The 27,810-nt window shown below is 40.4% G+C and overlaps 1 protein-coding gene across 1 annotated transcript; it reads right to left on the minus strand.

Annotated features, from left to right (window-relative positions):
* Window positions 1-1,396: 1,396 nt before the first annotated feature.
* On the minus strand, window positions 1,397-27,758 carry LOC135494403 (serine/arginine repetitive matrix protein 1-like). The gene is made up of 19 exons (XM_064782335.1): window positions 27,584-27,758; window positions 24,162-24,306; window positions 20,121-20,250; window positions 19,351-19,456; window positions 18,240-18,376; window positions 17,370-17,503; window positions 16,880-16,991; window positions 14,528-15,217; window positions 12,477-12,763; window positions 11,797-11,844; window positions 10,891-10,971; window positions 10,492-10,650; window positions 9,785-9,854; window positions 9,333-9,473; window positions 9,052-9,148; window positions 8,705-8,817; window positions 8,126-8,263; window positions 7,955-8,032; window positions 1,397-4,888 (listed from the first exon to the last, which is right to left on the minus strand). Exons 1-19 carry the CDS (start codon window positions 27,756-27,758, stop codon window positions 4,706-4,708), a joined length of 3,024 nt encoding a protein of 1,007 aa, XP_064638405.1. The 3' UTR covers window positions 1,397-4,705.
* Window positions 27,759-27,810: the final 52 nt, after the last annotated feature.

A 27,810-nucleotide genomic window follows, 5' to 3' on the forward strand; every position in this document is an offset into this window, starting at 1 on the left:
TATCATAACTTTGGAAAAAAAACATCCAACTTCGGTTCCTTAATTCAAACTCCAGTTTCAATGATCTGCAAGTAAGACCACTTCTCATTGATAACTTCAAAAGCGACTCAATGACGAGGCCATGACATGACTATTGGACAACTTGGTGACACTTGTCCACTGTCAATCTCAGTTGCACATGTTGAATGGCATCTCAATACCATGTGCATAATATCTTGTCGTGGGACTTGGCTCGAGTATTCAGAATTGATCTTAGATCTGTGAAACTGGAGTATCTTGAATCAATTGCATATCAGTCCAAAGGTTTTGGGCTAGTTGTCAACGAGTACAAAGGAATTAAACATCGACACCACAGAGTTTTTACGGGACACACTGTAAATCTATCTGTTGTTATTCACTGATTTTGGTTTTTCATGATTCAGCACTTAAGCAGGAATTTGGGACTTTTGCACAAGCATTAGCCAATCAGAAGTCATGTAAGCTCCATGGCACATGCTTTCTATGCTGAACAAGCATGAAAGGTGTGTTCTAATTGGCCAATTCCCGACTGAAAGTCCAAAATTATTAAAATTGCATGTTTGCAAGAAGGCCATATTCCATTATACCGGGTACCCTTTGAACAATGGTAAAAAGACAGAGTATTTATACAGAGATCACAGACTGAGTCGATTTCATCAAGTTTGCTAGAATGAGAGCCATTTATTGGCTACAGTTTGAAGTTTGCTTGGCACGTGTCAAAGTTCACCATGGTAACCATCAAAGTTCCCAGTAAAGTTTTGACTAAACTGGTGAGAGAGCTTGCCAAATTCTTTGCAAACCAGGCTGACTCACGCTACAGACAGGGCTCAATTCTAGCAAACCTGAGCAAAATGTCCTTTCAAAGTTTTAAACAGTGGAGAGATTCGGATTACAGATATTGAGTAGAGCATGGACGGTGATCGCCACCCGGAGGGTCCCCTTCTCTTCGAGTATGTCCATTGCAGAACAGGTCTGGTGCTGGAAAGAGTAAGAAAACAACACATCAGTCGTCGTGAAAGAATTGAATGAAAGGTCTTCCATCGCCCTCGAGGAATCGGATATGAAGACATAATTAATCCTCTTGTAACTCTGAATTGTGTAACATAGATTTTTCAGTCAAATTCTATTACTTCCAAGCCATTTTCTACCAAAATGGAGCTTGTTTTGCGATGAAACTCTTCACATACATAACTTACCTTCCTTCGCTATTTCTGTGTATGGTTTATAAAGTATCAGAAACCACTGATTCAGAAAGTCTAGAATTTAATACACGTGGTCACCTCCTATGTGCTATAGAAACTGTAGCAACTGATTGGCTCTACTATACTCTATCAGGAAAACAGCTTCTGTTTTTGACAAATAAACGAACAGACGTGGATCGCAAATCACAAATTTTAATTCGATTTTTACCACCTTCAAACATGGCGTCATGATCAATACAGATTTTATCAACACCCAGCAAAGAAAAGAATCACACAAGCACTTTATATCAATACGATATTCCTCGTCAAGTGGCGCAGATGACATTCTGTCCCGCCAAATTGAACAGCCAACATGATCATGGATGGTAAAAGGATTTTAGTTATGCTACAGTGTAACGCTGCTGACATTCAGGTGTTAAACTGAACTAACATTATCGCCTTTACTCCATTTTACAAAACATGGCACTGCAAAAAACGTCTAAATTGGCTGGGAAAAGTTGTAAGCATTCGCTCCAAATCGCTTGTTCTTGATCATACTTTTTCAGATTCGCGCTAAGTAAGTATTCTTAGATATTTCAGACTTGGAAGGTTCATATAAGATATAACATTTTGTTCAAATATTTCATTTTTACTGTACTGAAGACCTAAAATCTCAGTGCCATTTTTTGTGAAATGGACTTCTGCTGACCATGGTCATGTTTGCTAACCAATGCGGCAAAGATGACATCATATCGTGCCTCAAACTTGTGGGATACTAGTATCAAAAGTCTTTCTAGATACGTGTTTTACATCAACAAAAGCAGAGCAACTGTGTCACACACTCAGCATTTTGATATGGAAGCTTACGACCTAATCTCAATTTAATTGTACAATAAACATGACAAAACTGCTTTATAATCAAATGAAGCTGTTCAACAGGACACAGCAAGCCACACACAAAGCAATTATATTTTTTGCCAAATTTGAAAAAATCTTCACAGAATGATTCATTCTCTCATATTTGAAAAGTATCTTCTACCTCCCCCCAAATTACTCTCACTGAAATTGCATCGAGGCACAGATCTCATCAAATCTACTCTACATGTAGTTGAATAGCACCTATTTTAAAATCGTGTTTTGAACAATTCACCAATTAAATAATCACGCATAAAATAAAACATGGATATTTATCATATCTGGGAATAGGAATTATCCATTTTAAGGTACATTTATTTCAGAATATTGCTACACTGTAGCAGGCAATTACTCTAGTAAAATCTAACCCTGTATGAATCACCTTTTTTAAATTAATGTTTACATTCTTATACTTGAACATGAGTAAATCACAAACACTTGTACCATGTTCACAATTTTTTTTGACAAATCAATTTTTTCTTTAATAGACTCACAAAACTCTGACCACAAATCCAGGGTGACCAAATATCCGCTATAACACGCTGAAGGTATGATACTTGCATATCAGCTGCGAATAGATTATCATCTAATACTATGAATGTTACATTTGACCCATCCTCCTGTGGTATTGGCACAATATCGACCTCCAAAAAAAACACCAAATTTTCTCAAAAAAATGTCAGACTTCAAACTGCTGACACATCAATATTATTCCATTCACAGTCTCAAGTCATTTAGCAAAATTTCACTATTTCAGAAAAACAGCTCTCAATCGTTCACAAATGCAAGTAAAAATTTCATCAACAAAACTTCAACTCCTATAAAACATCCATAATACTTGCACCAACTTTCAAAATTCGTTCAAATAAAAAAAATCACCCTCAAAAACGTCATCCTTAGGATGTGCCCTTCAGATCCAGAGCTATTTATACATCTGTGAACACAAATTAACATAATTTTGCATAATTACTTGAATATTTACATAATTATCAATTACAAACATTGATACTTTTATCATAATTAACAGTTTATACATTTGAATTCACATTTAGTCAAATGCTTTTTTTTTCTGTGTGGCTGAATGAATGGGTCCAACAGATGACTGTGGCTGTGCTGATGACGACATCACAGCAGAAGACACCATTTTGGATGTCGTTGACCTACCTTACTCACTTTGCCATCGACGCAACAATGGGAGTAGCAAAGTGTGATGACGTCAACCATGACGTTATCCACATGTGGATAACGTTTAAAAAAATCGTATCAGTTATAACAATAACATGAAAGAGAAAATTGCACACGTATACAAAAATAGGCCTTTAAAATCATTACAAAAACATGGATACAAGCGTGTATGCACCAACTGGAATATTTCTTGTGAACTGACTGCGAGATCATTCAAAATCACCAAAACTTTCATAGCAAAATCTTAAGATTCATACAAGGTGTTGAATGAAACATGGCACAGTTTCAAGGTTTTTGATTTAGGTTTAGTTCAATGAGGTGGGATTTTTAAGTCTACGTAATTTTGAACGTCGAACAAACGTCACTTTAATAACTTTGATAATAGCCTTGAAGCTGTGCCACTTTTTGTTGAACACCCTGTAGCAGATTGGTCAGAGAGAAAAATTTGGTCCTCATTGAGTTCTCTTTTATTCCAATTCAAAATGATGGTTTTATTACAAAATGAGGGGTGTTTTGAAGAAGTCACATGATGAGCATGACCTTCTAAACTCAGTATCAGCATGCTTAACAAGACATATTACATGTTTACAAACAATCAATGCCTTATTGGTAGCTGTTTGTTGACAACTTGTCATAATGAAGTTGTCAAGTACTCCATCAGTCACATCGAAAAGCTTCTTAGAATGGCGTGTGCTGCCATTCTACTCGAAAGCAACCATATGAAGAACATGCAGATGATGTCATTATGTACATGTTATTTCATAACCTTTAAACGTTATTAAAAGTTTAGTCAAACAGAAATGGTTGATTAGATCTACGGATTCTGTACAAATATTAGCGTTAGAAACACAGAGGTATTAGCAGGTTAGCTGATAGGACTGAGACTACATACATCGACATTTAAACAACACATATTCTTCGAAGACATCATCCAAAACTGAAACACACATGACATATATTAAAGTACCGGTACTGAAATTTATGGCCTCTACATGTGATGCCCTTGCCATGTGTTGTTTTGATGTCTCCTGCATCCTCAGTCCTAACTGGCCAACTGACATAAAGTGTTTAACAAAATGCTGCTTGGTCCTCTTGGTTGCGGTGATCAAAGGTGTACAAGCTTAACTACAGCAAATCTGGTTCGACTTTGACAAGAAGAGTGTTTTGATTAGATTTTTTTCTTCTCTGATGACATTGATTGGCCAAACTTTGCAAAAGGAGTATCATGGTCATGATAATAGAATCACATGCTGTAGTTAAACTTGTCTTTTGATAACAGCGTTGGAGTGAGACAAATCTTGGTCTGTTGTGAGTCCATCGTGATTCCGCTCTGACTTACTCTACTCCCTATAGGTGGTGTAATGGTGCTCCTGTAAGCGTTAGGTGAGAGTTCGGGCATGGTGCGGCTAGCCAGGAAGAGGGAAGATTAGTAAGGTCGTCACCGTGGTTACGAATATAAACACACACAGTAACGAGACTAGTTTATCTTGTGTTGTTATTCGCGGGAACGAGAGCAATTGTTGCACAGTTTTAGCGACCAGGGCTGGGCGGAGCTCCTCCAATACATCGTCACATGCACAGAGGTAAGCCTGGAAAGAGCCACAAGTGAGAGATATTGTAGTTGATGCAGTTCAGCTTTAAGAGTTGGTTGCTGAGCAGTTCAGCTTTAAACAATCAGGCCAGACCAGTCTATGTTGGATTAGCGGGCCTGGTGTGTCGAATCACGCATTTCATGAAATATGTGATGAAAACTGTCTGTTTTTGTGTCAGATTATATAGTGTACATGTATGAGACTCAAAGTTGCATTTGACGATGAATTTTTGTTTTCATATTGGCATTACGGCCCATCAAATTGTATTGAAACCACCCCCTCTATTTCGGTCTTGGAATCAGTTTTACAGACCATCTAATCCAACTTTAGGGGTCTGGCCACTGGATCAAATTTGACGAGAAAAAAATTCATGCTCTTCCTTGCACTGTTGCAGCTTGGACCAGAATTTCTGAGAAAAAGACAGGTGGTTTAATTCTTCATTTCAGAATTGGTCTCCGCAAAAATACTTGTTGGTTATTATAATTGGATACAAAGACATGAAAGAGGAAAGAAGGAATGTTCTTGGTGTGGACTTTTCTAAGACATATCTTGTTTCAAATGGGTTTTAGTGGGGTTCTTGGCCTGTACTTTTCTAAGAAAGACATGCCCTGGTTTTAAATGGGGTATGGGTAAGATTGGATAGCTCGGGTGATTGCTTAGACATCACAAGAGAAACAGAGGGACTAAAGATGACATTGCTACCTCACAGCATTTGCTCAGTGGGATTGAACATAACGCTGTTGCTTCAGACTTCTTTCTGCCAAATACTGCCAAGTCAGCCTACATGATTTTTTCTCATGAATAAAGAGCGAAGGGCAGACTAAAAGCAAGAGGTGTTGCAACTCTGCTGTGCCTTGATTACTTTCAATTTCTTCAATCAGCTACATTTTGAGATAAGCCACATTGCATGGCTGGTATATCAACAGCATTTGTTGTGGCAAGTAAAATATACAATGATCATTCCAGAATTTCAGATTTTAAGCTCCGAAGAAAAAAGAGAGAAAAAAACTGAGTCAAAATTTTCTAGTTATGTGGGTGAACACTGCTATTTTAAAGCATTCAGAAGATAATAAAAATGGAAACTAGGAAATGTAGATTTTTAGGTCAATTCATGCACTTGTAAGATGTAACATCAAGCTAACGGAAGGTTTGTCAAAATGATATTTTCTAAGTTCGACACCGAGTACAAGAAGCTACACATAGGGGGCGCTGGTCTTGATCCGTTCACTGTGCATGTGACTCCCGGCTAAAAATGTGCAACAATACGAAAGGAATCACTATGCTAGCAAGACTAGGAAGGAAAAGAAATTGTTATATATACAAAGATTAGTAACGAATTTCATCATCAGAAGCTTGCTGAAGTCACCGGTTAAAAAGTTGTCTGGTTTAGATATTAAACCACTGCACCAGCACTGCGCAGAGCGAATGCATTGAAACGACAGCTGACAGCAGGTTCTTCACATAATTGTATTTGTAGAAGGCTGTCGGCATTATTTCAATTGAACACATGCGTGTGATTTCAATAAGCTTTGTCTGGATAAAATTAATACATTGTCATTAACCCAAATCACTAAACCATGGAGATTTATTGGAGTGTGTGAGGGGGCAATTGTGAACTTTGCATATTAACTGCAGGGACTTATTGAATGAGCAGGGGATTTACAAATCTTGCATAATGCATTGTAGCATATCTCAAGTTTTATGAATTGAGTTCGACTGACAATGCAAAACTGTACATTTGTACAGTAAGTAATAGGGGTAACTGGTATAGACAGGGCGACATGGACTGTGTATAACATTTGTACAAGGTTAGCGAGTTAAAAAAGGTTAAGTTAGGAAAAGACAGGGAATGAACACATTCAAAAGTGATATTCATAATCTTTGAGTGGGATTCCCTTTTGAATATCATACACAAGGACATCGGGGGGGGGGGGGGGGGGGGGCCAGTTCTATCACCAGGGATACAATATAATGACTCTAAATCAGAAACACATCACACCTCAATATGTTTAAAATGTATCAGAGAATGATTGGCACCACCACAAGGTGAGAGAGTTTCTCATGCAAATGCCAATCAACGTACATGGGACTTTCACCATTCTAGTACATAGTCCCATAATCCGAAAACTTGGGTCGCAAAGGTGACAAGAAAACTTTGGAAGTGCCAAACGGCGGCCAAGCGAGGCCAGCACAGCAGGTTGCCAAGCACAGGGGATAGAGAGCAACTAAATACACTAACATCTAGCACAGCGAGTCCAGACAGCTTGGCGCTTGTTTTTCGAGAATTCACACAGCAACTTGGCACTCAAAGCTTGGTGGCTTCTGCTCCTTGTAGATTCGGCCACAGTTTAAAGGCAGGCTTATGGTCTTCATCGCATTCATGGTCATCATGCCTTTTCCCTTTTGGTTAACGATTTCATAAAAATAATGCATACCAGCAAGAATTCATCAAATCTTTATGAATTCTTTATACCAGTACCTCCATGTCATTGTAATACAATATCAGATGAATACATCCGCTGGGCAGTGGAAAAAATAACCCAGTGAGACAAGTTTCATGCTTCTCCAATTGAAATCACTGATAAAAGATCATTTTAAATTCTAGAATTTCTGAATCAGCAACATGCAAGTAGAGTGCATGTGTTCAGGCTAGCATTGCATTCCAATGCATTGCACGAGTGTACGACCATACAAAGAGATAGCAACTGAAATGAGATTATCGTTATCAACATGTGATTACAAGGATTACACAGTCATCACTACAAGGTTATCTACTGATGATGTTCAAGGCTGTATTCGAAGCCATGGGTTGGGATAGAGATCGAAAGCTGCGATTTTATAACCAAAACACCCAATTTTCATAATGCCCCCAAAATACAATCCTGACCCCGGTGAAAGGAGTGTGGATTGAGGCTGCTTCCTGCAGAGCCTGCCTGAAGAGGTGGCTTAAAAAGCCTCCTTGGACAGGGCATACCCCATCTTGGGAGTGACACCCCCCCCCCCCTCCGGTTATACCAAGTAGCGACGGGAAAGATACCCAAGACCAAAACACTATATGCTCACCTCGTCCAATCCTATTCGTCGACAAGCGTCCAAGAAGTTTTCAACGTTTCTTCGACACTTGGCCATGCTTAATGTAGGCTGGAAAGATAAAGATACAGGAAGTGAGATAAGGCCGCATTGGAAAATTAGCTGATCAATTTTCAGTCTGAATATTTCTTAGGATAAACTTACAACTGCTGGTGACGGGACATGAATACTAGACACCGAACGTGGTCGAATATGATTGGCTAAATGGCACAAAACGACGCCATCTTTTATCGCACAGGGTAGATCCTCTGGCAGTTTCACCTTTAATCTTGACTCAATATCCTGAAAAGGAAAACAGCACATTTAAAGGGGAGACATGAAAGAAACATCTATGTGAAGTGAGAAGATGTCAAGTTTTTTAATGTGTTGTCCTATTATTTCTTCCAAAATCGCACCTAAAGGTCATAGCACGTGTCACTAGTACAGTACCAATTCTGATCAGGCAGTTCTGAATTGAGAATTTAAGTTAACAGCAGGTTGAAGAATGTCCTGTTTGCAATCTTCAAGCTGCCTCACTACTTAAAACTGCAAGTCTGAGGAATAAGTCCATGTCAAAACTGGGGCCAGAGTTGAACAGCAAGATGCACCAGTGTATTTAGAAGTAACAGTATTCCTCGCTCATCCTTAAGAAATCAAACCTTGACTGAACTAGTATGGCGGCAAAAAAGGGTGCTCTCGCATCAGTCATCGTATTTACACTTGCCAAATAAAACTTGGCCTTACCCTTCTGAGATTTTCAATCTGTGACATCTCTTCACGAGCCTGCTCTAGATGTCTCCGTACGGTGAAGTTAGGATTCGCGTAGCGCAACTCCTCGGGTAACTTGATATTAAATGCTGCAAGAGAGAATGACGTGAAGTTATCAACACAATCATCACGGCCTTTGCTCAGTGAATTATCAAGCTCTTCTTAGCACATGTCATCAGATACAAATCACAAACTACTGGAACTTAGACTTCAGTTTCTCTTTCAACCATAATGAGCTTCTATGCGTCATGTTTGGAAGCCTTCGGTCATCTTCTGTGTTCAGTTTAACTGAAACCTTCCAACAGACGGAAAGGGGAATCTACCTGTTCTGGGTTTATTTGAAAGACTTGAATTAGTTGACGAATTGGAAGTTGACATGGGGTCTCTACTCGGTGTTGTCTCCTCTTCGGAACCGGTTTTCTGAAAGAGGAAAAACGAAGCTTAGCATATATCATAAACGGATAACTTCATCAGCTTCATAATCAAGGGACTCTGGGTCAAGTTCTGGCCAGAGAGACCAAGAATCCTTTCAAAAGGAGAAACTTTGGGGCTTATTATAATATGGACATGAAAGAACAACGCTTTGTCATACTATGAAGCTCACCTTGTTTAGATAACTATAGAGAGGTTCTTTATGAAGCCGGAAGAGTCGATCTTTTTCCTCTTCCAGCCGTTTACGAACATTCTGCCCCTCCTGTTGGTGAATGTTACGCATTGTCTCGTGGCGGTGGCGGAACTCTTCTTCCTGCGGAGGTAGAGACAAGCAATATTATGACTTTCGTCACTCGTCGATACAGGGTTCGTGAAAGAGTCTGTGCCAATGGACCACATTACAAACTGCACATCACAGAAGTCTTCAGCAGTCGAGATCTAAGTCACATGCACTTTTGCCTCATACTTTTAAGTTCTGGACAACACAAATAGTTCATGGGGCTCAGGCTGTCCTACATTCTATAAATAGGACACAAGAGATGCAGACTTCAACAAAGATCTGTTGGTAACCCTAGAACTGCTAACTAAGAGGGGCGAATCTTGGAAAATCGTCATCCTACTTACAGGCTGTACATTGTGATTGGTCGTCCGGTTAACGCCTGGACTTGGGCTGTGACTAGATGAACTATCTTGACTGGAAACGAGACACAAGGAAATAGTTATTCACAAATCTGGTAAAGACAGAGCAATAATCGATTTTCTCTGTCAACTTTTCCTCAAGTTGTGATACTGATATTAATTCATGCTCAACTTGATCCAAACTATTAGGTATTTGTTATCAAATTGCTTGCAAATGATAAGGTAAGATATTTTTTCAATCTCCGCTATTGATCTCTTAACCATTAGAAGCAATTTTAGACCACTGTATGGACCACGTATGGAGAGATAATTCTCCAATACAGAGTGACATCATACCCAAGAATCGAAAATGAAAGATATCAATTCAAAATTAAAGCACGCAATGAATGCATAGAAACACCATGCATTATGCTACTAAGGAACAGAAGGCAAATAAAACACTTAGAGGTGATTCTTAAGCGGCCAACAGTCGTCTGTTTCAAAAGTGAATAGTGCTCACACAACAGATAAAGAAAGGTATTTAAATGCTTCTTTTGAAGACTTAGTCGGGACAAAAATGCACAATGATCTATATATTCATATAGTCTTCAGAGTACCAGTACTGTACGCAAAAATATCGATTGCCAAGGAGCCAGAGGGTAGGAATAGATACCACCAGGCACTATACATGGACGGCTTGAGCGCAAACTTACATATTTCTATTCCAACTTCTACTATCGTCTGTTGACCGATCTATACTGGCCGAGTTTTCAAATTTAGTATCTGACGTGGCTCGTCTGTAGCTAATTTTGTTGGGCGCGATCAGCGGCGAGGTCCTGTCTCGGAAACTGGACGACTGGGTAACAGGACGCCTGCAGCGCAAAGCCAAGCAACGTTAGATAAAGTCAGGTCACCCTCAGCGTGAAATTACCCCTCTGAATGCTTCAAATTAGTTATGATGACAAATGAAATTTACATGCAATTTACCCACGACTGGTTGTACTGTAGGCGTGAAGAATAAAGTGAAAATCTTAAGCAAAAAACACACCAAACCATGCAAAACACCATATCTAAAAGATGACCTTCGAATAATTTGAAAGCGGATTTGATACCTTTTGTGTTCTTGAGATTCGCTGTATCCGTCGACAACACCATAGTTGTTATTTGGATTGCCATTAGGTGGCGGTGTGTAGCTGAAAAGAAGAAAGCAAATCGTCAGGACAGAATAGAACATGACTGTGTTTTGCACATGGTCACATTACAGGACCTTGAATAATGAAATTTGGAATTTTTAGATTTTTATTCTGTGATTCACTCTCTTTTTTAGCGACTTGAAGGCACTTTTACACATCTGGTTGCAACACCAACAACCGCTGACACCAAATTGAGGCCCAACTTTCCACCAAAATCACCGATTTTCAGAACACTCAATCAAGCATGTGATGTGTTCAGCTTTACAACAGTCAGTGCTAAGGTGAAATTCAAACACTTTTGTCAAAAGTTGTATGAAAATGAAAACAAAATCATGATAAATTTGTTGGGAGGAAATTCCATTAGAGAGGATCATCAGAGAGGAAGATAGGGAAGTTGACGGCATTTGCCCCTTCCAGATCAGTGTCCCAAGTGGTGAAGTTGAGCGGAGAATTAAAAATGGCCGACTCATGGGGTCAGCGACATCAAAGACTGACTCGATAAGCCAGCCATTTTCTTTCTCCATGACCTGGAGCCACGAGGGGCAATGATCAGTAAAGAGGTGATGTGAAACGAACAAATACATCAAATGGTGGGGTGAACATTTGAAGAGGGTGGACAGGTTTGGATTTGAAAAATGCCTCAGAAGGAAAAATAAAATAAAAGTCAAAACCTCAAAATATCCTTGAAACATTCATCAGAAAAACGCATTTTGGTTTCAGGTAGGCATAATTATGGACAAAATTGTCAAAGTCAAAAAGGGGAAAAACAACATCAAAATTCAGCAGACAACATTTAAACACCCTAGCAACTGTATCCATGGTTACCTGTAACAATTGTTGACAGTAAGTCGGCGAGGTCGCGGCAGAGGTTTCCTGAGCGGCGATAAAAGCGGCAAATTATTGAGCAAAAAAAATATTGCTGTCTTTGTTTTTTAATTTAAACATAAGAGGAATGTAAAACAACTTTTTGTTCAAATATGTTTGCATGTTGATGCCATGGAAACCAATGAAAAATTGACTGAAAAAATTGCCCTGGAATTTCATAAAAGTGTCAAGTGTTAGTAAAAATTAGATGTCCTGGTGGTACCAGTATTGAAAATGGGACAAAAACTGGAATTTCATAATCAGCTAGTTAGAAAAAATCTGATCATGTAGCAGTGTCGTGTCACTGAGAATCAAATGATTGCTAAAAATGGAAGCTAGAAGCAGCCAATCTGAAAACAAGCTTGATATACATGCAAGTATAACATACAGATGTTCTGGTAGGCTATCAGCTTCCCACGAGGCCATGCTAGCATCACACTAAGGTATGATGGTTTTGTCAAGTGATGCCAGCGACTCGTCGTCAATGAGTAAGTGCAGCCAGGATGACTACCAAAGCTGCCCGTGACAGCTATGGCTGTGTAGAGTCAGCCACAGTTGCATTGGTCACCCGTTCATGCTATCACCAACTGCTTGTTCCGACATCGTCACAGATCACACTAAAGGGAGTGAAAGTGACCCACCTGTTATCCTCCAGCTGCTTCCTGGGACTCTCCCGTTGTCTCTCCATAAGTTTCTGCTGCTCTTCCTGCAGGCGTACAGCCGCCCGTCTCCGCTGATCCCTCTCTTCATCCTCCTCCTGCAGGCGCACAGCCGCCCGCCTCCGCTGTTCCCTCTCTTCTTCCTCCTCCTGCGAGCGAATGGCCGCCCGTCGCCTTTGTTCCCGCTCCTCGTCGTCCTCCTGTTGCCGCCGTAACGCCTCTGCACGTTTTTTCTTCGCTTCGTAGTCGGCTTTTTGCCGCTGGAGCTCCTGGAATGTTAGCAGATGTATCAGTAAAGAGAAAGAAAACACAGTTTGGGGTTCCGCCAGGAATTTTTTGGAATGACCTGGAGACAACATAAGACGATACTCACCAGAAGTTTTGTGATATATACTGTTGTTATGTGTGCTTGGCTGGACTAGCTTTCAGAATCTTTCAATACGAACAAGGTAATCCAGTTTTAAGTGCTGATGAAATATTGGACTTGACTTTCACTCCAATACAGAAATAATGCACTGAATGGCAAGTTGCATCAAATCTTAGTATTCACATACGCTATTTTCTTGTTTACAGAAGATGTTCTGAAACTGAACACATCATCTTTTCTTGCAGTTATTTGCAGCTCAGTGGAGGTGGCTATATACACAAGCCAGACATGATCAAAGCTCCAGGCAACCAGGCTCCAAGCAGCTCTGAGCCAAGTTTGAGCACCATGCGTAGTATACTCACTACTGATATAAAGAAGTTTTTTCATGTAGCTTCAGAGTTTATAGCAAGATACCAAGGGGGTTGATATGCTATCGTCAAAACTGAAATCAACATCATATCTTTCCAATTTCCAGACTCAGGTACCAAGACAATATCTCGGCTTCAGAAGCTGGTAGTATAATTTCGAAATGATTTCAAGAATCAACTCCCTTGAGACTCACCAAAACTTAAGCCAGAGGTACAAACATCTGTCCCTTCTTTAAGATTGAAATATTGGCCGAAATGTATGCCATGCTCCGTTCTAAGGACTCTGCGCTTGGCAGATTATCATAGAACAGTGAGCGTAGCCATGTTTTTTGATGAAACGCCTACGACAGGAAGGGTGAAATTCTGCAATAAGGTTCCGATTCTACCCTAAAGCACCATGCAAACAAGCAATTTTCATCGCTACGACCTGCGACGTAGCTGTGACAACCTGATGAGTGTGATTGGAATTGGGCCACCAAATGGTTAGATATCACCTCTGTCTTGTTGTCAATTCTCCATCGTCCACCCCAGTGACTAAAGTGCTTGTTTGTATGGGCCATTGTGGACATGTATAGACTATCACAGAAAAACTATCAGAAGAGATGCCTCGAGTTTTCATAACCGTTTATCAAGATTAGATACTAACAGACCAAGGCATAACTTCTATTCACTGACACAGGATGCTGCAGACCTATCTGAGAATGAGACCTGCAGACCACTGGAGGCAATATGTTTCCCCTAAAAAATAGATTACATTCCTCCAAGAAATACAACATCGTTCTTAAACTCTAAGTCTCTGTCTGAAAAATATTTTTAAATATTATGAAAAAATTTGATACAATGATCGTACATCTTTGACGCACCTTCCGAACCACAATTAAAAGCATCAGCCCCATTTCCAATTGTCAACCATAAAAAATACACTTAACAAACAAGACAAAAAGCTCCAATCCAAAAAAAGGTTCTGTATTGACAACAAAACTACAAGCAACCAATACCAAAGCACCAAATAACTTCAAAAGCATACAAAACGTTCAAAGATGGTATAATCATTAAAGATATTAGAATGCGCAACAACTTTATCAAATGTAGGCCCAAGACTGGCAAGAGATTGTCATGTTTTCAAGAACAGTCGCCAAGTATTAAGTCAGAAAGTTTCTGAAACCGTCAAATAACACAAAAGTGTATCAAAGAAAGCATTCACCTAAATTGCTCACAACATAAAACATACGCATCACCAAGCAAAAACAACCATAACCATATTGCAGAATTCCACGCTTAAAGTCGCACCGACCTACCTGCGAGAATTGATCAGATCTTTCACCAGCGCCACCTACAGGGCTGTCTTGCTCGTTGCAGGGAACGGCATGCAGGTGAGGGGAAGAATGGAAGGATGTCGTGTCATGCCATGCACCACTTACCCGCGTAAAATCGTCGGCTCCCGGTTTTGCCGGAGGCTTTTGGGCCGGTTGAACTGTCGGTTTCTGGGCAGGAACAGGCCGAGACATTTGCCTTTGTCCACCGCCAGGTCCAGGTCCTGGGCCAGGTCCGCCCGGACTTATACCAGCTACGCCATTATAATCCGCATGTCGCCCGGACGTAGGTCCTGCCATGGAATTTATATTCGACGCCGACTGATTAAGTCCCATCTGTTGGCACAGTGCTCCTTGTTGGTACCAGTCTTGTTTCCATGCAGAACTTACCCGGGAAAATTCGTCCATCACTTCAGTCTGCCACGCATTCTGCGGCGATGGACCAGGTTGCGACGATTGTCCGTTTTGGTAGTGATTGTCTCTATGAGGTGTCGACGGTGTACGCGGTGTTGGTGGTGTGAACGTCGGCTGATACCGCCCTTTTGAAGGCGGCATCAATTCAGGCGGTGGAGGTGGTAGGTCCTCTGATCTTGTTTCGTCCACCTCCGTCAGCCGCTCATAGACAGTTTCTGGTTTTGGTACATATGCCGTGTACTCGTCCAGCGTATTATTAACCTTAGTAAGAGGGAAGGAACGTGGAAGTCAGTGGGAGAACAAAATGATTACAAACGAGTGCTGGGTTAAAAAGTTTCGAAGATGCTCCTTAGGTTTGAAAGGTAACAAGTACTTCATCGAATTCACTGAGCGGGCAAGGGATATTTTACTGTACAGATCGCTTCTTCACCAGTGTCAGAGAGCTGGAAAGTCAGCCCAAGATCTGTCCTTCTGTTAATAAAAGAAAGCCCCTCACTCACTCTGCTTTGGTGTGAGACACAGCCCCTGCACTCAGCAATCACATGCAATGTCAGTGGTGTAGCATGACTGATTACCATACCCAAGAAGCAGTCTTCCATGTAACATTTTCAAAAAAATTTTTAGTTAACGCTTTTCAAAATTGATCATTCTCAGGCCAAAAACAGGCTCAGGCAACAGAAGCACAAACAGCAACTGTTTCCATGGTAACCATTCTTTCGATGTGATGTTTTGTGGAATATGAGAGACAGGATATGTTTGCGTGATTGATGGATGTTTTACCCCAATCTTATCTTAGCTTCATGATGTTCTGGTTATTAATCATCACAGTATGCACTTGATGTTAAATCCAAGTATGAGAAGCCACAGTGGTGTAGTGACACGGGTCTCCCACTTAAGGTCATGAGGTCCCTGGCCTAATCCTTACTGTTGGCATGAGACTCTAGGCAGGTCTCCTTGCCTTCTTCAACCAAGGTGTATAAATGGAAACCGTTCAGATACATCATTTTTAACCCACGAGGGATTTGGCCCCAGCACTCAGAAAATTAATAAAACAAATAAAAGAACTGGCCAATTTTGCGAATAATAATACAACATTGCAGCTACGTCATAGCAATAAGATCAATTACATGTACAATACTTCAAAACTGCATTACACAACTTCCTAAAAATAACGTCAACAAATAAAAATTGGAAAAAAATACAAAAAGACGTTGCATTGCAATGAATAATTACAAAATAGACAATTCGCATAGCAACATGCAAAGTTTCTTAGGCCCCAAGGTGCAGGAAAAAACTTTAATGGGACTGCGTATGTCAATGGAGTAACATGTACAGCGACAGAGTAGTTCTTGAGATGGAGGAGGAGTCTCATAGATTGGGATAAAAATTCAAACATGGTTTCTAACAGTTAACTGTTTAACAGGTTGAAAATGGGCAGATTTAGCTTAACAGTGAGTGAGCGTAACCATGCCAGTTACCTTTAACCTCTATTCCCATCAAAAATAGAAGAAGGAGTTGATGAGCTTTTCAACAAATTAAATATTTTTTTGGAAAATGGCGATTTAGCTCGGACAGTTTTGACTTTGAGCAAGATCTAAGTTTAAACAAATGACTACATTTTTCGAGACTTGAGATTCTCTTTTCAAGTTAACCAAAAAACTCGCAGAGGTTTTGTTTAAAATTTTAAAATTTGTGACATTTCTATGGACTTATTCACTGAATTGACTCTTCTCTGGTACTGTGACATCTGATCTCCATTCTGAGAATGAGACCAGTTGATATGCGCATCTGAAATGAATTAAACACCCCAGGCATTGACGGAATGAATGATGGTTCACCACATGCCATTACAAAGTTAAGATGAAAAATAACAGATGTTGGGACCTGAATTTTGAAAAATTTTCCCCTATACACCCGACTCACCTCCGACGGAGACCACCGTACTTTTTCCGTACTATCAGTCGTGTTATAACCAGAGTCGGCATTCCGTAACCGCATCGGAGATTCAGCAGTAAACCTAGAAAAGTCATCACTTCTGCAAGAGAGAGAACAATTTGGTTTTCTTGGTGTAAAAGGTGAGCATGAAGGATGCAGGCACTTTTCTCACAGTCGACGTAGTCTTAAAGAGACACACAGGCCTTTTCAAACAAATTCAGCACTACAGGGAGAAAGTAATTGCTGGTACAATAGTGCATGCCCAGGCATGTCTTCGGAATGAAGTCAGACAGCATCCCAGGACTGCCCTGTGGTGGTCTTGGCGCTGGCTGCCCAAGGATCAGAAGCTGAGCGAGATAGGGTTTACTTGGGATAAGGCAGTCAAGGCAGTGGAAGACAGAAAGTAGTGAAGAGATTATGGCTTTGTCTCACAAGGGATGAAGAGCCGTAAGTAAGGAAAATACCGCCTGATACATACGTGACATGTATCGATGAGGACTTCCTGAAGTTCCTCCGCATGTCATTATCACTGAGGATGCCCCTCTTTCTATCCTCCTTCATGGCCTCCAGTTGCAGGTACTTCATGATATGGACTCGCCCTTTTAAACATACCTGAAAACAAAACAGGACAATTCAAGTTATTCAACACAAGTCTTTTTCTAAAAGTGATTGTCAAAGAGTTCCCACAGGAAATTGTAAAGAGGTATATGGATCAAATAAACTACAATGCCTTCTTACAACACAGTTAACTGAGAGGAGACAAGACCACTAATGAATATTCATAGGTTGGAGGGTCGAGGCCTATCAATTAGACGAGTGCATGTTTTTAACTCTCAAGTACATATTTGGAGAGGTATTGAAAAAATATTTGTTGTGGCAAGTCTACAGATATATATAAAGAAATTATTTGATGAAAAAATTAATTTCAAATTTTGCTAATTGGGTTTTAGGGGGTGTGTTTTGAGTTTTTTCTGCCAGTTGGCTGAAAAGAGTGGAAATATCAAAGTCTGTCTAATTTGTCGATTATCAAAAAATTTCCGTGGTCAATCACCAGTTTATTTTTCACCATTTACTTGCCCGACTGTCCGGAATAACATACTCTAAATTTCAGATTCACAACCGCACGCATTATTTGATGCGTCGCGGTCAAACATTGACAATTTAACTGCTAAAAGGCTTAAAAAATCAATTGTGGTCTTGCCTCAGAGGGTCATGAACATTATAACAAAGATGAAATACAACGGCTGACATCCCGAGGAATAGAAAGGACACCAATGTGGCTCTCCTTCCCTCTTACACTGCCATTGTTTTTCTCATCTGTTATTGATATGAAATCGACAATACTTACATAGGAAGGGGGGGACGTTAGAGGGTTATGATCCAAACTTAAAGAATCTAACGTGTCTATTTTTCTAAAATCTGGAGGTATCACGGCTATCCTGTTGCTAGAGAAGTCTAACTTCCGCAATTTTAATTTACCAATTTCTGAAACGTAAAAAGAGAATTTGTGAATATCACCCTCGGACATCCAGTTTGATTATGTATTAAGCAATGCTTGGTGCATTGAGTGAATCGAGTGGGGTTTGATACAAGTAGAATGTCTGATCAGAAAGACAGTGTTGCGCATAGCAGATCTGCAGGTAGAGTGAGATGAATACTGCCTCTAAACTGTTGCAAACACTTAAAATCTGTGTTCTACATTCCTGTGTCATTAAGATTTAGGTCATTCACTTGGTTTCCTGTCTGATTCATTTTGCATTTAGATCACCCGGTGATTTCAAAGGCCCATTCCACCTCAATTTGGCATGGAAATCAACACTGTTTACAGTGCAGTGATGCACGAGAGATTATGTCAAAACAAGAAATCCCATATAGTATGTACTATGTATACATACTGCACAGAGTTTGGCCTTTACAAGGTCAGTAAACATCCGAATTCGAGATAAATATTTCTCAGGCAGATTCAGACACAGCATCTAAACACTGCAGTGATTCATGAATAGTTTTCTGATTGTAACATTTTTTCCAAAGTTCTCGCACAGCAGGATGCAAATGGGCAGATAGGATGTCAACTGTATTGGTTATTATGGGAGACAATACATGCCAGCAGGAGCCTTTGGGGGTTGATTAGGTTGCACAAAGTGGCCAATAGATGCCTCTATCATCTCACAGTACATGCTCTCTTTTAGCACAGGGGCCAGTAGCTTGATTGGCGTAGGAGACGGGTGCCAGGGAGCATGACCTTAAATAAGTCTTATCTCCTTCAGTAACTTTCATAGTAGCATTACGACTTAGAGCCAACATTGCTGCTAACAACTACTCAGCAACTAGCCCAGATGGATCTTATTCGAATCAGCTGTCATCCAGCAAGGCAGCACATAAATAAAATACATCCGCAAGTGCCACTTCAATTTGAAATATGATTACTACAACTTGTCATCAATGTATCAGCCACTTACCTGGAGGAAGTTCAACTAATAAATTTTTCCTAACATTAAAAACACGTAATGATTCTAAGTTGCCTATTTGCATCGGTAAGTGTGTGATTTCATTACATGACACATCCTGGAAGAAAGGAAACGAGATATTGGCGATTTTGAAGGCAATTAGGGGCTTCGAAGGAGACGGGTGTCATCATCTTTGGCATTAGTTTTCCATGATTCCATATGTATGTTTGTATTGAATCATACCCAAGGGTTAACCAGCAAACACATAGCATACAAAACCATCTCATAATCATAATTCAGTTGCATAACAATAAACATTCTCAGCACTAATTACTCTGCGTGAACCCAATTATTAGAGAGCTAATTACTCCGAATCATAGCCAAGTCGGTAGAGAGCATCTCGAGGGCGCAGAATGACTGGCGGGATAATCTTGGATGAGTAATGCATGTTAATCTTCAGCGGGGTTGAGTGGCGATGAATCTGTATAGGATGGGGTGATTCTGTATAGGATGGGGTGATGCTGACGTAGTCTTCCCTGGTGCAGAAAGTGCACGGTTGCATCTTGGCCTTGGTTATAGAGTGCTTTCGGTATAGAGTTCAACATTTCAATCTATTCTAGTCTTAAAATATCAAAGGCGAAGTTTGAAATCTGTCAAGTGAAAAAATTGTCGCTGAAATTTCCACAGGGAAGTTGTTTTATCTCAATGTATCAAGCGAGACTCTCTTTTAAAGTAGGGCTTGAGACTTGTTATTACTTAGGGCTCCATAAGTGCATACTTACCAATTCCGTTAGTTTTTGTAATTGTCCTATTTCTTCTGGTAATGACACCAATTTATTATTAGACACTATGAGGATTTCTAAGGACTGGATGTGACAAATGAAGGGTGGGATTGTGGACAGTTGATTGCGGCTGAAACGATACAAATATGAAAAGAGATTATTTCGAAATCAAGCATACTCTTTGTACGGAACGATTGTTTCCATGCAAATGGACCAAAAAGGTTGCTTTCTACGTGGCTTGCAGCTAAAGGATTTTGAAATTCATTGACCCCACATGAAAATGCCATAGTAAAGTGGTACTGGTACACCTTCCAGACAAGAGCCACTCATACATCATACGACTGACATAACGAACTTCCCAAATTAACTGACAATTGTCATGATTGTGCCATGAGATTGCCAAGTCAACAATGTCTGTTCCATTCTCAAACAATATTTTTCGAGGAAGCCCTCTTGTGTGCATGATACAAATATTTATTCGTGACGATTATTTGTATCTATAATGGCAATGGCATGAATATGTCAGGGATGTCTGATGAACATAAACATATTTGTAAAACACTGGTTATTTATTCATGGTTCTATGTATGAACATAAACATCAATCATAAAAACACAGTTTTTTTCATCTGAGCTGACATTCCTTGATGAACGGAATTCGTACTCTACAATACCATGTTCCATACCACAAAATGGAGGACCAAAAAACTAAAGAGGCCATCAATGATGCCTCCATTTGACCAATGTGTTTGCCACTTTCGTATTCTGTTGTAGTTGATTGTGTTTATCCATCGGTCTTCATCAAGTCATCCACTCTCTTGCATATCGCTGGCGCAAGTATACATGAAACAGTGGCCGGCAGTGTATAAAACCCTAGGGGACAGACATTACGTTCCACTGTCTCCCAAAGGGCCAAATCTTCCTTGAAAATCTATCTATTCATGTCCAATGATTCTCTTAGAGTCTATCAGATTGGACATCCAATTTCACCAACTTGGCTACATGTCTATGTGGCCAGGAGCTGAAGGTGGATTATAGAACTCAACAAATGATAAATATTGTGAAGCCAAACCACCATTCCATTCATGGTAAGCCATACCAAGGCCAACTCTGACTGTGCTAACATTCTGCATGCGCGCTAAAGACATCCCATTTAGAAACGCATCAATATTGCAGCATCCCTTCCGATAATAGCCAAGCATTGTTTATCATCTGTGAACCAATCATGACCCTGTCATTAAAGCAGAAGATCAATACCTCAACTGAGGAGATCTATTCACGAATCTTACCGATGCGCATATTACGCTCATGCATGATTCAACTGCTTCCTTGGTCCAGCATCATCCATCATGGTTCTTTTCTGAATCGTTTTTTTCGACACAGTGCGTTGATGGAATACACCTAACTACATGATACCCAGTCTTTGATGCTCAATCTGGTCGGCAGACAAAATGACATATGCAGCGTGATTCAACGGATTTCTTATTTCTTGGTCCAGATCATTAATCAAAGTTTTTTGTCCCATCTTTTTTACAGGGTGAATGACATGATGATATGGCAGGGAAATACCACTCCCAACATGATTCATCTTTGCTTTCTGACCTAGTTCCACACACAGAAGGTTGGGAAAGTTTGATCAGGGTTGGGTAACTGATCAGAGGCAGGATGGTCCATCGGGTATAAATGATCTTACCCAAAAGACTCCTCTCTCACTCTCACTACAGCAATAATTATCGCAGGTTGCTCCAAAAAATCTCTCGTTTGCTGGGAACTTGATCCCCTACATGCAGCCATACACAGAAGATAACATTCAGGCAGCAACCAGATCTTTTCTCCAAGAAATCCAGACGAATGTGGATCTCATCAAAGCATCAAATATCAAACGCAAATCTGTACTACAACATAGACGGACATGGTTGATGCCAACTTGCAATGCAACAGCGTTGCTGTTCTTCAAACTCATTTCGTGCAAAAGTATGCTTCAATAAGACACAAAATGGTGTACATGTACTTTATTCGTTCTACCATGAAAGCTGTAGTGTTTCCATAACACTTCACACACAATAAGTACTGTGGAACCTCCCTTAGCGGACACCTCTCAATTAAGGCCAGCCTCTCTATCAAGGACACTAATTTTGGTCCCAAATTGGTTGTTTCCTTTGAATTTGATCTCTCTAATCACGACACCTCTCTATTAAGGACAGCACTTGTCAGTCCCGAAGGTGTCCTTAATGGAGAGGTTTCTACTGTATACCTAGCCTTTCTCAACGATGCATGGATCACTTGAAGGCACATGACAGGTAACAATTTCCTGTATGAGGAATACCTCCAGGAAAAACGTTGGTATGCGGTAATGTAACAGTTACAGACAGGTTATGCATTCTTGTCAGGCAGTGGGATGGAATCTTCATACATCAGCTAGGTCGTGGCAAAAAATACAGCTATGTTTGGATTAGGCAGACAGAGAGCAAATTATCAACATTCAAGGAAAGAGAGCTGCTCATTGATTACAAACCAGTGGGTCCTGCAGGCAATGTGACCAACAGGATATTGGAAATGGACAGGTGGAGGCCTTTGTCCAGGCACTTTGCATAGGATCTTCACCAACAATTGACACCTGATGGTATGCCTTGCTGGGATGTGGTTTATTTCTGTCAAATAAGGTGGCTCACATGCAGAGCAGATGAGGAAATTATGTGACAACACAATCCAAGGACCTGGTCCTCCAGGGAAGGAGGATGATCACAATATTGCCAACTACAAACAGAGTCTGGCGTTAGGTGTATTGTACGCGCCGGTCACCGATCCAAAGGTTGACCGCGCTCAACGTTGCTTAACTTCCACTCTGGGGCCAACGCGCCAACCACTGGGCCATAAAGGAATTCCCTCATGGCCGGCGGGTTAAGCCGTGCCATATACCTGGGGGTACTATACATTAGGGTGTGAGCAGTCAAGGGATGTTGCCTCTTTTAAAAGCTGTAAAGCCTTCATGCATTCACCCCCACTACGGAGTTTCACTTTCATTAGGTCATACTAGATCTTCAGTTCCTTTAGGCTTTATGGTTAACTAACCACTGAACTTGCGATAGCTAATTTCTCATTGATTATTAGTATTACATGTAGCATTACTGTAATGATTCACAGAGTAAGGATCTGATAACACCAGCAGGCAGGTGTGGGCGGATTTCAAGGTGTTTCAAACAAACATTACGAAGTATGGAATGTACCTTTCAGTGAACTGATCTTATTGGCATGTAGACCTAACAGTTATAGCCAAGGGATTGGGTCTTCTCGACCTGTCTACTTCAAAACTTTGAAAACCATTCTCATGTTTTTCGTTTAGTCTCAAATTCCTAAATTTCCAGATATGTACTAGCCAGGTATTCACAACATACCCGATTGCAGACGATATCATGAATGCCTTTGTTTCGCCAATATACAGATAACAGAGGTTTCGTTGTAGCATTTTTCAAATTGTTGATGGTAATTTTGGGACCGAACCCAAACGATCTCTCACACCATAAACCATCCACAATTCCAGGCACTAGTGACATGTCTGCATGCTAAAGAGGGCCCAGAGCAGAGACTATTATGGGGTGCTTTGGCATACTAAGCGACCAAGTGGATCCGTGACATTCATACTCATCCAAGTTAAAGATATGCTGTGAAACCGCATGGCCCCATGAAGTTATGGGAGATAGCAAAATCGCACTCAGCATGCATCATTTCTTGCAGTCTCGTAGCCTATCAAGACGTGAACTACTACTTGTCCCATTGAGTTTCGTGTTTGTACGCAGCAGGATTTCATGAAAAAAACTTGCCAACAGACTTAAAGAATGTTAATATAGCCTGCCATGCTAGCCTTTGTCTCCTAACTTCTTGCCGGGTCTGTTTGGTGTTGGCATTTCCCCAAGGATAGGACAGCCTGGCACTCATGGTGCACAGATCGTGAGGGACCTTGTAATGAAGATGGACGCCTAGCATCGCCTGGCGGAATGGTCATATCAGCTCAGCAAGATGAGGAGCACAACACCTTACTCACCTTAAATTCATATACGTGAGGCATTGTAACTGTACCAAGGCCTCGGGTAAGCACCGTATCACATTGTGGTAACAAACTAATCTCTCTATAGACGGACATTCACAGATTTCTATCGGGACTTCGTTCAAACGATTCTTTGACAGATCTGCAACGAAAAAGAGTGGAGAGAATTTGAAAACATGTTTTAGGGAACAGCAATGAACATAACAGTCTGACAGGCAATTATATTATCAGACACAACAACCATGACAACCTACCCAATCTGGATGCTGTCGATGAAACTTGCTCCCTATTGTTATGTTTTCATTACCTTACCTTCCCCTGAACATACATGATTATAAGCTGAAGACTTCAGAATATGCATTGTAACTGTGTACCAAGGAAACACAAGCATATTGATTTTGTTTATGAAGACTCGACAGAAATCGACAGCCCACACGCATGACTTGTTCTGTGGCAAGGATTGCTATAATGTATTGTAATGTTCGAGGGCAAATTTGATATGTTAGGCTAATGAATGCTGACAGAAGTTGCTGATCTGCTGCTTGCTTGAACTCCACTATACCAGGGGTATCGATCAAGGCAGCTAAAACTAACACTGTGGTGAAAGCAACAAGGCTTGCCACATAACACTCTTTACTTCCCATCAATTCAAAGGGCATAGCGCTGAAGCTTCTCACGTCTTCCATTCAATCAACAGGTTCCATGACAGCATATGGCACCGGCGTGTATTGCACCAGTTTTTAATATCATAGGAGCCAGTAGAAGTTTGTTTTCCACCATTCAGCACTGGTGGCCTCCCTATCTTGCTTTAAAAATGTTGTACTGCACTTCAAATTCAAAGAGCTGTTGAAATATTTCTAAAATCCATTCCCACTCCCTGCATAGCTTGTAAACGATACCTGACAATCTATCTCTGACAATCGTGAAATATACAGTTTTAAAACCAGGTGTTAAATATTGAATTCCCACACACGAATATAACACAGAGCAATGCAATACAATGGAAAGTGGTACTTCAGTGCGTTTTCATCCAGAGTTGAGTAGGCCCACCAAATGTGGGCCCTACGGCACCTCAAAGATTCCCGGAGAAAGATCTTCTTTTGAGAATATCGGCAGCTAGACGGACTGCTATTTGGTTCCATCTTCGAATGCATAGGACCACACCCATTCTATCACCATCATATACATCATCCTCTCATGTAACAGCAGGCCCTTTGATCGTTTCTATATTTCTCAATTAAAATGCAGTACACTCACGTTGATGGAGTGTATTTTAGAAAAGCTACAAAGGCCTGGGAGGATGACATGCATTGGTTTACCTAAATAGTACCCTAACTAGATCAGGCGTTCATATCTGTGGATAATTGTGCAAAGCCCCTATTGACCAATCCTATGGACCAAGACGCGCAGTCTGATTCAACTGAATGGGCAGTGTCACATTGTTTTTGATGGGTCATGTACATTTATGGCAGCTGAGTCACTCTCATTACAGTTTCTGACATCTGGTGCCATGCATGGGACTAATGAGACAAACCTGATTTGAATAGAAACATTCTGTAATAGACCACTGTTATACTCTGTACAAAATGCATATCATGTTTAAAACTTGGGCTATTGAGACTATTCCGGTCTCCATGAAAAATTCGATGCAATTAGCCTAAAACCCAGCATCCTCTTGTAATGTTCAATCTAATTAGCCAACACTGTCATAATACAACAAACACTAGTACTAATTACCCAATTAACCACTGGAGTTTTCCCTGTTATGGGACAAATTCAAGCATTTATCAAATTGGTCCATCAATTCAACTCTAATTGATTGCAATTATTCGCATCTTTGGGACATAAATCATTTCAAGTCAATGTGGATGGCGTCATTAATATATTTTTATTCCAAATCTCCATGATATGAAATCTGAGATTGGTCATCTGGTTGCTGTGTCAATGAACCTTTAATAAACCTTGTCTTTTGTCTTTCTCTTCTCAAGACAATCTGCTTTCAGCCTGCTTTCAGGTCCAGCTTTACTGTGACCAGGATGAATTACAGCAGACGACAATATTCTTCCCCAGAACAGGTCTGTGACTGCACATCTATGATTGAGAACACAGAATAATCCTGAACCAAACCTGTGGACTGCAACCCAATCAATTACAACACCTCTTTCACTGAAACTGCAAGCAAGGTAGGTTACACCAAGCAACATACTAGCCATGCCCTCTGACTCACAATGTGTTAAAACATCTGCTGAGAAGTTACACCTGATGTTTTTGTGTCAACATTCGAGTTTTCATGGAAAATATTATCAGGTTGATAACATAGAATCAAAATGTAAGATCAAGACATCAGTGCTGAGCATAATAGAGTATATCAGTGGTTGATCTAGAGAGCTCCGATGGTGTGATCTTGGAAATGAAAGGAACTAAGGGATCCTCCCCCAGAAAAAATTGGAAATTTCAGTGCTGCATAGGCATTTTCCGGGCACCTGGGGGCTGAAAGTAGAAGCACTCTTTAGCTCCAAGTTTTTAAAATCTCATCTGTCCTATCTTTCTTCACCTGTCAGACGTAATTCAATACCTTTAATTTTCACAGACGACAAAGAACCCAGGAAAAACCAGGTTAGAAAACCTGTAGTCAGGTGAACAAAACAGGTCTTTTTCAAACTCGATTCTAACCAAAGTTTTCCGGTCTTTGTCTTGTTAAACATTCTACAGAGACATAACATATTCATTGACAAATTTATGAATGAACTGCATGTTGTAACTGCTAGGCAGAACAATACCCCATTATCAAAACATGCATAAATTGTATTACTGGCAGGAGTGGTAGTTAAGTAACAAAGAAGATGAAATTCTTGTCTATTGACGCTATCATCAGACACTATCATATGAGATAATTATACTTAAGTGCACATTCAACTTACGATGACATTGTACACATACAAATCAAGGCCTTAGCCTAAATCTGTAATCTCACTTCACTTCGGTCCGAGACCTTATGCAGTTTTAATGAAAGAGCGGGAGATCTCGAATCGTAGGACTTCATAAGTTGCATGAAGTGAACAAAATCCAGTTATGGACCATCTCATGGACCAGTTGTTAGGTCAATGAGATGATGTCAATGACGTGAGCTGAATGATTGAAAGATAGAAAATCAAATTTTAAGATGATAACGACAAAATCTGAAACAAAATAGGCATAATCCATCTACACGTACCATTCCTAGATATTGAATAAGGGACACTACACTAAAATTTAGCCCAATCATTTAGTGACATCACCCAAGCATAATAGGAAACTGGAAAGAGTCGAACGACTTCTTATATGTATGTCATGTACATAATGTACAGGCACTGTACATTTAGCATAGGACAGATAAACAAGACGGATTTTCTGAGAACCAGACAGAAAGTTTGACCCACCTGCCACCGCAGTATCCGACAGATCGTACTTATTTGCGACTTTAGGGAAGTCCTTTAGTTTCCTTCCAATGAGATTTATCTCTCCTGTGCTTTGTGCATCCTCGAAAACTCTCTCTAGTGGCCTGCCAAAATTTGTTGGGCTGATTTGGCCACTTCGATGAAGAACAGCCGCCATCTTGCATTTTGAGAAAATTGACTCATTCGGGTGTTTCCGTGACGAACCGAAG

Source organism: Lineus longissimus, chromosome 10 (genome assembly GCF_910592395.1).
Source record: "Lineus longissimus chromosome 10, tnLinLong1.2, whole genome shotgun sequence".
In the NCBI taxonomy this organism is placed as follows: domain Eukaryota; kingdom Metazoa; phylum Nemertea; class Pilidiophora; order Heteronemertea; family Lineidae; genus Lineus; species Lineus longissimus.

Bases quoted from the DNA above. Each gene is read 5' to 3' on its own strand.
- LOC135494403 (XM_064782335.1), bottom strand. From the start codon at position 27,758: ATGGCGGCTGTTCTTCATCGAAGTGGCCAAATCAGCCCAACAAATTTT. The intron at 12,764-14,527 runs GTAGGTCGGTGC...CTAACATTCCAG, and splicing joins GATCTGATCAATTCTCGCAG to GAGCTCCAGCGGCAAAAAGC. The intron at 10,972-11,796 runs GTAACCATGGAT...TCTTCTTTTCAG, and splicing joins ACTGTCAACAATTGTTACAG to CTACACACCGCCACCTAATG.